This window comes from Limulus polyphemus, unplaced genomic scaffold (genome assembly GCF_000517525.1).
Source record: "Limulus polyphemus unplaced genomic scaffold, Limulus_polyphemus-2.1.2 Scaffold663, whole genome shotgun sequence".
In the NCBI taxonomy this organism is placed as follows: domain Eukaryota; kingdom Metazoa; phylum Arthropoda; class Merostomata; order Xiphosura; family Limulidae; genus Limulus; species Limulus polyphemus.
Window position 1 is genome coordinate 102,786 of NW_013666273.1, and position 12,189 is coordinate 114,974.

General features: G+C 31.9%; 1 protein-coding gene across 5 annotated transcripts in view; it reads right to left on the bottom strand.

Annotated features, from left to right (window-relative positions):
• LOC106459808 (cAMP-specific 3',5'-cyclic phosphodiesterase 4C-like) overlaps positions 1-12,189 on the bottom strand; it is a 130,061-nt gene that overhangs the window by 13,958 nt on the left and 103,914 nt on the right. For 4 of the 5 annotated variants that reach the window (XM_013919470.2, XM_022386353.1, XM_013919472.2 and 1 more), the window contains exons 13-14: positions 11,755-11,937; positions 9,366-10,525 (exon numbers count right to left, since the gene is read on the bottom strand). In XM_013919470.2, the coding sequence (XP_013774924.1) occupies positions 10,220-10,525; positions 11,755-11,937 (489 nt within the window). In that variant the 3' untranslated portion in view covers positions 9,366-10,219. Of the gene's footprint in view, positions 1-9,365; positions 10,526-11,754; positions 11,938-12,189 lie in introns of those variants that run through there. The other variant, XM_022386354.1, reaches the window with a different exon arrangement.

A 12,189-nucleotide genomic window follows, 5' to 3' on the forward strand; every position in this document is an offset into this window, starting at 1 on the left:
ACTGATTGTAAGACACAGCATTTTATTACCTTACAGAGACGTTACTAATTTAACTTACTGCTCGTACGGCCGACGGACGGAGTAGTACGGTACAGACAGATATATATATATATATATATATATATATATATTGCGAATCGTGGTGTTTGTCCGAGCGTTCAACATTCTCTTTTGAAATGACGGGAGAACAGGCATCAACAATGTTGATACCAAATTTTATTTCACAATCAGGATACTCTACACTAAATTGTTAGGAATTAATTGCTCTACCATTTAAATTTCAAAATCTGACGTACTTAAAGAATACAAATGTAGATTTATTGTATGTTATTGTTGAGCGGCTCTTGGCATGACTGAAATGCTCAACAATTACTTTTAGCGATGGGCGGTAAAGTAGCTCAGAGCTTTGGCCATGAAATAATTTAAATTGATAGACTAACTTTAACTTTTCCAATCACTGAAGACGGGTACTTATGCTTTTTACTTATAAGAATAAGGCTGATTTATAGTGCCTATGCTTAATAGCGGTATAACAAACCAGAAATATGATTAGTTAAGAGCCCACCCTTATGCATAACAGTATTTAACTAATCATTTAGTAAAAATTTCCATTTGTTCAAACATATGTAACTAATTTGGAAATAGCATGTAATAATAATATAAATAATAATTAATGCATTTCAAGTTTTTATTTCTTATTTAAATGCTTTGGACGCATAATGAATAACTGTTAATACTTGAATGAACAGCAGAGTGTTCAGACTTCTGTATGAGTTTGTAACATGTACATATGTGGAGCATCAGGCAGGCGGCAGCACTGTCTATGTAGGGATAGCTCGGATTGTTCATCGAAATGGTATTTTAGATATCTCCTCAATAAGTCGTCAGAACTTTACAATACTATACAGTGTTTCCTTTTATAACAGTGTCTACGTAATGACTGGGTTACAAGTTCTGGGAATGTCTGTAAACATCATAGCAAAAAAGTTTGAATTTTTTGTTCTCCTTTCTTCTGCTTCTTTTTTATTACAAGATAAATCAAAAACCAAAATAATGGTGTCAACAAATTTCACTGAGGTGAAATAGTTTCAAACGGAGTATCTTCTTTAAAAGTATTATTCATAGCTAGTAATAAATACAGGAATTACCAGCCAATAATAGATAAACGATAAATATTACATTTGGAACCTCATTGTATTTAGAACTTGGTTATAAATACAACCTTCCTATGTCTATCGAATAACTGCATTAAAAAGCAAGGAAACAAGTAAAGAAAAACTTTTTAAGAAAAGAAGTAAATGTAGGGATGGCTAATATCAATCCTTCAAAAACAATGGAAACAAGATAATAGGGATGGCTAATATCAATCCTTCAAAAACAATGGAAACAAGATAATAGGGATGGCTAATATCAATCCTTCAAAAACAATGGAAACAAGATAATAGGGATGGCTAATATCAATCCTTCAAAAACAATGGAAACAAGATAATAGGGATGGCTAATATCAATCCTTCAAAAAAAAATGGAAACAAGATAATAGGGAAGACACTTGCATCATTCCTACGTAATAGAACAGGCAAGAATTGAAATATAGCAATATATATAACTATTCAATCACAACTGAGTTTATCCTATTTTTGTCTGTTAACATTCTATTTTACTGTGTATCTGTGCTATTATGTTTGCATTGTTTTGAAGGACTGTTATTAGTCATCCCTGCATTTACTTCCTTTTTTGAAAAGTTGTTTCTTTACTTGTATCAAATGTATTCAATGTTGATACCATTTACACGGCGTGTTTAATGTATTATTTTCTTCTCACGGATGAGATGTTATTTGTAAATACTTTCATTAAATTAAAATTGTCCTAATACATATGATCATATGTAATTTTCATTATATTAGTTTTGTATGTTTGTAATAGTAATTTACATTAAACTATCATTCAGTCTGTAATAATTCAAGAAATGCAATGAAATGTCCATTAATTACACAATAAAGTAACTGACACCAATTGGTTCTGAAGTAATACTGTAAAAGTTTATATAATACAGTAGTGTATTTACATTTAGTTTACTTATAGTAATATTATAACATGTAGTTAAAAATAAATCAGCCTGTGCACGTATTCTCTTTATATGCAATAAAACTTAAATCATCTTGTAACAGACACTGGAACCAATAGATGCAATTTAAAGCAGCACTGTTAGAATATTAACTAAGTAATTTTCAAAAATTACATAGTGTCAATAGGCATACTTACTTATCATACTAGTATAAGTTATGTATAAATTTGATTATATTTTAAGACAGCAGATAAATGGAAATGTCTAAGATTTGTTTTTCTTTTAATTCTCACAAGCATTTTCTTAAACTATACATATCTGTAATTAATAGTAAGTTGACAAAGAACGATTTATAAGCGTAATTAAGTGATTTTATTTGGGGGAACTTACTGAATCTTTCGATAGAACATTGGTTTGCCTTCTTCGGGTAATTTACTTCAGGTAAACTCATGTTTCGATGGTGTTCCTTAATCTCTCTATTTTTTGTGTAAGGCGGTTCTGAGTGACTATTCTCTGGACAAGAGTGTGAATAGTCCAATGAAAGGCTATTGTCTTGGTCTTTTTAATTCCAAGGATCTGAAATCTTTCTACAAACAAGTTTGATTTCCATATTTTCGCCTGCTAGGTATCTAGAAATTGGTCAAGTGCCAACAAATCCATCATTTCACGAGAAGTATCCAGGTAAAATAATTGGGCAAGCCTTTCCAAGTCTTCCACAAGTTTGGCTAAGGTCTCTTCTTTCCTCCATACATTGTCTCGGAATTTTGTTCTAGATACTCCTTTCTGGTGTGACACTTAAATCTGTTGGACAAGGCAGCTACCATGTCTGATAGTTATTAAAGCTCTCAGCTGGAAGGTTACTTAACGTTGTAAATTCTGGTCTTTCTAACTGGGCAGACATGAATGGCTTGCTATTCACCATTCCACCTGTTCACTCTGGAAATGATTTCGAACTGAGCCTGCTATAAATCCCACGGTACCTTCCTATCACAGTCCTATGGTTTCCCGATTGGCCGATGGTGAACTGGTCAACTAAGTTCTTGAAGTGGATTTGGTAGTGCAATGTCTGTAATAGTCCATGAAGGTCCTTTACTGACAGATTGCCCGGAGTTAGAAGTAATGGGTGTAAACCAAATAAGTTCTCCTTTTCCATATTTTGTAGTAAATGGCGTTCCAGGCCGGAACTCCTGAGTGAATGTAGAAAGAAGTATTGCTGGTTTAATCTTCACATTTAATAATTCGTTTTCCACATGTTACTGATGCTCTTTTCTACTTTGTTATTGTATCTCTCTACTTCGTCAATTTTGTCATTGTAGCCTCTGTGTACTTCTGTGATGTCCTTTCTTCAAACTTGCTGTTGTAATCTCTCTGTACATCTCCAATAGCTTTATCGATCTTATCTTTAATCAGATTTATCTTATGTTTCAAATATTCTTTAAATAGTGTATTAATTCATTTTAGTCTATAAAGTACATTTCAAAAATTAAGACCAAAACCTTTCAATATTTACTTATAAAGAGTAAGTCAATTAATGAAGGAAAAATGTTATCCCCTGTTTGTGCATGCTACTTGTGTGTGTTTTTGTCGCTCTGTTCACTGTGGGGAATCGAACCCCCGATGTTAGCATTCTAGGTCCAGAAACTGATTGTTCACCCACTGTGGGTTGCTTTTATACGACCATTTACAACTCTTAAAATTTTTGTAATCCTATTATCGTAAATTAATCAACGGGCAACGCAAGCAGAACATATTGAAATATCTCTGTATATAAGCAAAGACATTAAAATTACCTACAGAGCTTCTGAGATTAGACGATGTTATAATGCAATTCCTTTTTACAAAAACAAGAGAGATCGGTGACTAAAATAATGAAATAGTACATTTGAAACAACGCTTCCATATCACACGCGTCTTATACTATATATTTATTATAACTGCACCGTCCAAAATGTCTTTCATTCCTTTTAAATATTAAGATTAATAGTAATGCAATTACCACAGTCCTTTACAATGAGATCTCAGTGCACTTAAATTGTATGAGGTTTCAAATTACTGAGATTAAAACGTGAATGTTCTTAGTTTGGGTTGTAGGTCATGAATAAGAACAACTCTCATTTTTTAAAATTAATAATAGCCACTCATGTATATGGATTTGCAAGGTTTTTCTATGTAATTAATGATACACTATTTTCGTCGCTCTGGTGGGACAGTGGTAAGTTTACGGGCTTACAACGCTAAATCCTTGCGGTGAGCACAACAGATGTTCAAATGTGGCTTTGCTTAAAACAACAACAGCAAATGTTCGCTATCTCTTGGAGATAAACGGAAGTTTGATATCAATAATGTGGGCAAAAATTTAAGAGAAGATACATACATTCGAGGTTGTCCACACCAGATGTAATCATACTCAGCTTTTTCTTGGTAGATTTTATTGTAAGAGGTTTTATAATGTATTCTCTTGTGACTGAAAATGCAATGTAACAACATAACGTGTAAAAATACCCAAATAACGTAATTTAAAAGTAAGAATGAATCATAAAACAAATTAAAGAACAACTTTTAATATATACATATTTCTATGGTAGATGCGCAAAGGTAAGGATGCTGTTCAATATATACTATGTATACTCAACATTGAAAATATGTGAGTTTGTTTGTTTCTAGTTAAGAACAAAGCTACACAAAGGGCTATCTGCGCTGTGCAGTGGTGTAGGAAGGTTTGTTTGTTTGTAATTAAGAACAAAGCTACACAATGGGCTATCTGCGCTGTGCAGTGGTGTAGGAAGGTTTGTTTGTTTGTAATTAAGAACAAAGCTACACAATGGGCTATCTGTACTGTGCAGTGGTGTTGGAAGGTTTGTTTGTTTCTAGTTAAGAACAAAGCTACACAATGGGCTATCTGTACTGTGCAGTGGTGTAGGAAGGTTTGTTTGTTTGTGATTAAGAACAAAGCTACACAATGGGCTATCTGTACTGTGAAGTGGTGTTGGAAGGTTTGTTTGTTTGTAATTAAGAACAAAGCTACACAATGGGCTATCTGTACTGTGCAGTGGTGTTGGAAGGTTTGTTTGTTTGTAATTAAGAACAAAGCTACACAATGGGCTATCTGTACTGTGCAGTGGTGTTGGAAGGTTTGTTTGTTTCTAGTTAAGAACAAAGCTACACAATGGGCTATCTGCGCTGTGCAGTGGTGTAGGAAGGTTTGTTTGTGATTAAGAACAAAGCTACACAATGGGCTATCTGTACTGTGCAGTGGTGTAGGAAGGTTTGTTTGTTTGTAATTAAGCACAAAGCTACACAATGGGCTATCTGTGCTCTGCCCACCACGGGTATCGAAACCCGGATTCTAGCGTTGTAAGTCCGCTGTGCTACTGGGGGCTTGTGTAGGAAGGAGTTGCAAAGTAAGAGTGCTTGGCTAGATATGTGAGTTTTACAATAACAGATCGAAAGGAGCAATCTAGAGGGAATGCCTCTCAGAAAATTAATATAATAATGTAATTTACAGTTGCTCTATAAGTCAAATGTGTAAAAGTGGGGGTGCTGTAGCATCCTCGGTTCAAACGCCTCTGATATGCCCATCATGGGTATTGAGACCTACTGCTGAGCCACTGAGGGCAATTACTTCGGAAGAAAACTTGAGTATTTTGTAATTTTTATTAAATTTATTATGAATCGCCAAAGGAGCACAGTAGCTGGTTTGTTTTGAATAAAAAAGCTATCACGACCGTGCCTACCGCGGGTATTGAACTCCGAATTGTAGCTCTAATAGCTCCCGAGATTATCGCTAAGCTATCGGGTGCAAGTTCACCAGGAAACTAGCTCACTTTTCAACGGTATAGTGATAATTTCTTGGGGACACTGCTACTGATTTTTAATTTCTAAATATCAAATTTAAGAAACGTATATGATCTTAAAGCTTATCGATTGTTAAAAATTATGACATTGGATTAGTAGGAAGTGTGCTCTAGACAGAACTTATCAGCGAAACAAATGATCCACAGGCGTTGCAATCTTTTGTTGCAAATAATAGAAAATAACCAAAGTTACGAGTCCTTCTGCCAAATACGATTATATGTTCTAGTCAAAAACACCGTAAAAAATTAAATATTTCATGAAAAAACAAAACAAACCCAAAAATAAAAAATAACGAAAGCAACCGTAAAAAACTTTTCACGATTTTTTTTTCAAATGCTGCAACAGTATATCGGCATGAACGACTCATTGTTGACATTTGAAATACTTATTTTATCGCACAACAATCACATATCAACAATAGATATAGTGAGGTTAAATATTAAAACTAAGTTAATTTCACATCACAAAGTATTTTAGAATATTTATTTTATACAGAGACGTACATACGGCTCTGATTTTATGTTTCACAGAACGTCCTCTGCAATTAAGTGAATTTAAACATTTTTAGGGATATAGTATATCTAACCAACATTATTTTTAAACTTCCTTAACATATCGAATTTCTAAAGATCTCTTCTTAAAAATTTTTTGTACAGCAAGTTAAGAATTTAGTAATACAGTATATTTCTGGTAATAATTATTTATTTTTAACTCAAAAACGTTTATATTATTATATCCAATATTAGTATTTAATCTTTCAAGCAGTTATTTTGACTTAAAACCATATCTCTTAAGAATACATTTTTATTTTGACTTTTTATAACTACAAGTGTACATGAGATACCGAAACAAATAGACTCAAAATAACTTTTATTACATAGTCTTTCTGTAGTTATAGTGCATGTTTTATTCGCAAAGTGTGCTCGTTATTATTTTATTGGATCATGAGAAATCAGAGTTATATTAGAAAATATTAGTTAATAAAAGTGTCAACTTCCTGAATTGCGTGTTATTACTCTATTTTAAGGGGTCTTTAAATGCAACATATTAATCTCCTTCAAAATTACACGTGCTCGTTTTTGTAACTCTTTAATACAATACACGGTGGCGCTATCGTCTGATTGGAGTTTTTTTTTTTTCTGTATAAACTGTACGTAAATGTGTAATATTTTGTAAAAACAAACAAAATTGTGAGAAATGACATTTTAAAACGCAATAAACTGTAATACTACACTTCTTACTGTACATTACACAATTCTCAAAACCGTAATGATTTGTGCTTGAATGAACTTTCCTGCATGTTTACTGAACAAGCGTCATAGAGATACTAAGTTTACATGGATACCACATAACAAACTGTAAAGTGTAAATACAATGGCTTTAACGTTGAGACTGGAATTCGATTTTGAAAATATCCACACTTGAGATTATTTCTGAACTCTTAGGCCAAATTTCCTTTAAAAACACTTTCATTCCTCTAAGATACTGACCTGCTTTTTAACACAAACTTTAAATCAAGTACATGAAAACATGCACAGTTTGCAAAATAAAAATCCTGATTTGAAACTTGAATAGATAAAAAAAATTAAAAATATTTGTACGACTTTGTAATGAGGTGTAACGAAAACTCAAAACACAGGTTTGAGTTGTCAAAGGTAGAATAAATGATATATAAACCACAATAGTTTTATTTTGCTAGTAAGTTGTTTAGTTCTACTTAGAATTCCCAACTAAAACTTATTTGCTCTAAAAGTTAGAAAACACGAATAGTTTAACCAGGGAAACACTTAAAGTACAGCCAATATCTGTATTTAACAATAACTTTAAACTAATACTTCAATATGGATCTTGAGTTCTCAATACAATACATTTAAATATTTTTTCCTACATACTGCATGCAGATAACAATATGATTAAACATACTACAAACAGTACAATGTAACTTCAGAACTGATAATTCTTGCATGAGAACAGTTAGAAACTCATCTTGTTCATACAAGTGTTCAAGAAATTGTTCTAACATTTACAGTGACAATGAATGATGTCCTTTTAAGCTGGAGTCAAATAATCGTTCAATATGAATTATACATGTCATTTAATATATTTTTGAAAATTTTACTGAAAGATGAAATTTGCATCTTTAAACACAATATTATGTTGATTCTACTCAAAATGTTCCACAGGAAGAGATTTATTCCATCACAAACTTCCCTAGAATTAATTCTATTCATTGATTTTCCCCATGAGAAGTATTTTAAATTTATCATTATCCATTATTTTGTTCAGAAAAGGAATTTATTCCATTTACAATATTCTCATGAACATAATTCATCTTTTTCTTTTATCAAGAAAGCTAACATTTAAAGTGTTTATTACTTTTCTTAATGAAACTATTAATCCTATTCATAAAAAAAAGAAACAAACAATCTTATCAGAAACATCTTTTTTTTTTCAAGCAGAGTAATTATTTTCATTACAGTTATTTCACTTCTCCAGTAAAATTCTGAAAGGATTATTCAATGTAATATATGTAAAAATAATATACAAACTGATGAAAACCATATTAGAAAGAAAAGAAAAATCTATTGTTAAAACGTTTACTCATAGCTTTTCAACCTTGTTTTGAATCTAGTTTGCCCATAATATAAAATGATTTCACTTCATGCAAGTGAATTTTTCTGTCAGAAAAGATACTTCATCTATTAAAGTTCTTTCCATTAAGACAATCACCTCATCATAGATCTGAAAAGCTGAGGAAAATTTTCATTTGAAACATCATGGAAAACATCTTAAGATTCTTCCTCACAATTTTATAATAAAAACTGAAAAATATTCAGTTAGTATAATTTTAAACTAGCATTTAACTTTGCTAACCCAAATATATTGAGTTAATAGGTGTTACAGCAGGAACTATGTGTTTCTAATAACAGGTATGGGTGTGAGAAGGCGTAAATAGCACAATAGGCTAAAAAGGAGAACCTGTACTTGAAATAATATCACTATACTATGCTATACTAGCAAACTGAAATTATGAAATGTGTTACCTGTATTTTGGTATTACACTCATAAACACAAATTTTATTGTATTTTGAGGTATCATAGTATTGTGATAATTCAATAATTAAAACATTTACAAGTATCATTTTACAATGATAGCTTGATAATTTTTTAAAGAATTTTTTGCTATGTTATTGACTAAAAATCTCATTATTAGTAAGCTCAATAATTGACATTGTGTAAGGATTAAATGGAATATATATATATATATTTATTGCCAATATCACTGGCATCATGCAAGAGATAAATAAAAATATTTGTCACTATCAAAGTTGTGTACTAATTATTTTAAACTAATAATAAACAAAATTAATTCATTTATTGTAAAACAAGACATTAAAACATGTTATTAGTCATTGGTACTGTGTTTATTTTCAGACTGTTGTTGTGGTATCACAGGTAATTTTATTCAGGTTCTTTGTTATCAGCAACACAAATTTGAAGAAGTTAGATAATGAACAAAACTGTTACTATAAATCAGAATACAAATTTCACAAAAGAAAATAAGCAAGAAAGATACTTCCACAACATTGCTTTGGAGCAAAGGTATTTTAAAATTGGAGTTTCTTATTTCATCTAGATAGCTCTTTTTATATACTAATAGCAGTTCTCTAACAATGTATTATTTTTCGCTCACAAGACTAATGTTTCTATCTACAAATAAGCACTAATACAAATTCTGAACATTCCTGATTCAACTATCTGTAAGAAGCCCAAACACTGATTGAAACTAGTTATGTTTTCATCTAACACCATAAACTTTTATATTGTTATAAACAGTGAAATATGTATATTAATAAGTTACAGTTATGTTGAAAATAAAACCTACACATGAAATGTTTAAACTCAATATTAGGGGAATGAAATGGAGTTGCAAATACTGTCACAAAATTAAGCACAAAACACTGTTTGGTACAAAAAAAATTTACAAGAGTTTTTATACACAACATACTTAACATTTCAGCATTATTTGGCTGAGTATTATTTATTCTGCACTAGAGACAAAAGACTAGATTGTATAGGTTTTTCTTTCTGTCAGATATTGAACATCTTGTGACAATTATTTTTGAGGTTACTACAGCAGTTCTGAGCTTATAGCCACAAGATGAGAATAAACACTAATTAACTGTAATCTCTCATACACCTGAGTTCACTTTGTACACCAAGTCATAAACAGCTATATTGTATCACAAAGATTCACTTTCTTTTGATCCAACAGCATATATAAATTTGTTAGGTTTCTCATTTCGTAGATGTTTCTTCCTCCAAGTCTTCTTCTTCTGGCTCTTCCAGAGTTATCTGAAACTTGATTTTATCTGATGACTTTGGAAACTTTGGTGGTTGGTTAGTATTGCTATCGATACAATCTCCACCAGATCGCTGATCAAGACTGAGATCAGAAGTACTGGTGGTGGGGCTGGCAGGGATCATGTTTTGATACCAGTCTCTGTTCTCCTCTAGTGTATCTAATATCTCCTGTGCATCAGGATGGACAAGATCAGCCCAAGTTTCCCACAGTGGGTGAACAATGTAATCAATAAACCCAACCTGTAAAACCCAAGTTGAACTAGACTGAGACAGATTAATGGATGACGTATCTAAATAACAACATTAAAAAAAGAAATTTACTGACCAAAAAACAAATCCCCAGCTATATTGTTTCTGATTGGAGTGGGTAGTAGATCAATTATTATGTTTGCAAGAATTCCTGTAGTTTCCATTACAGCTAGGTAATTTAATCATTTACCTATGAACAGGAATTACATCAATTAATGTCACGTAAACTAATTAATAAATCAAAAGTGTGATTAAACTAATTAATCAAAATTAGTTTTTCTGACTTCAACTGTATTCATATTTAACTATTGAAGTAATTTTTTGAATACTGCTACCAAGCTTGCTAGCTCTGTCTTTGTTATGGCAAAGCTACTAAGGCTATCTGCTGTTGTCACAAATTTTTAAGTGTGGACTATAAGGAAGGCAACTGGCTGGCAGTGCTCTATGCCAAACATTTTGTTGTTGTTGTTGATGGTGGTGGTGATGAACTGCTGACTAGAGGGAAAGCAACTAGTTGGTAGCACCCACCACCACCACCAACTTTTTGGTTTTTACTTGGTTTGAGGAACACTATACTAATTAATTAATCAAATGTAATCAATTAATGGGACCATTGATTAAATGATTAGCAAATACCACTAACTGTCCAGCTCTAGTTTCCAGTACAACTATTTTTGTTCTCCTTTATAAATAATGAAAATTTTATTTAAATCAAATTAAAGCAGTTGCTTTGAGCAGATAATGTTTAACACCATATGGTTTGTTTAATTAGTTGGTACATGATAAAATTACAGTTTTATTGATTCCTAATACTTCTACAGATCAATATTAGATATAATTTATATTGTTTTTTCACCTCATGCAGGTTCCACCTTAAAAGAAACACAAAACAATGAAATATTTCACACTATCTCCTTTTGGTAAAAGTTAGTGAAAGTCCTTGGATCATTTTTGGATTATAGTATTATGTATTCACATGTAAAACGACAAGAAAAAATATTACCATTACGCTTTGAGTGAACATTCAATACGTTTGAAAGATTTTGATCATGAGTAAAAAGCCAGAGTCTGAAGATAAAAGAAGGCAACATGCAATGGGACTTTGTGGTATGTTACTTTAAACTAAACATTTACTTCTACATAAAATTTTGGGAAACAAATTCCTTTATTAGCAGTCTCAAGTGAATGTAATTACCTGCATGTAAATGGTTAATGCTCACCTGGGATTTTTCAACAGTTGCATTGTGCCTGTCACACATAGGACTGATGTCAAGGCCTTGTGCACGTTCTTTGTCACCCTGCTGGTAGAACTCTTCCATAAGCAGGTCCACCCACTTCTTGTACATCTCTAGTGGTTTTGTTGGACTGCTGAGGTCAGAGCAGTGGATCATGTTCTGAAGGACCTGAACAGTTACCATAGAAACCAATAATTTATTATAAAAGTCAAAAGTTTTTTTATTGTTTTTGAATCACGAAGTTTAAAAATAGGCAGTTTGTTGTAGAAAATAAAAAAGTATTAACTGCTACAGATCAGACATACTAAACTCAACTGGTAATATATATACATAGTGTTGCGTCAGCGAGGTCACGTGACTAGTATTACGCCACTTCTTTCTCGAACCTTCGTGAATTGTCGGGAGATGACTAGATTGGGG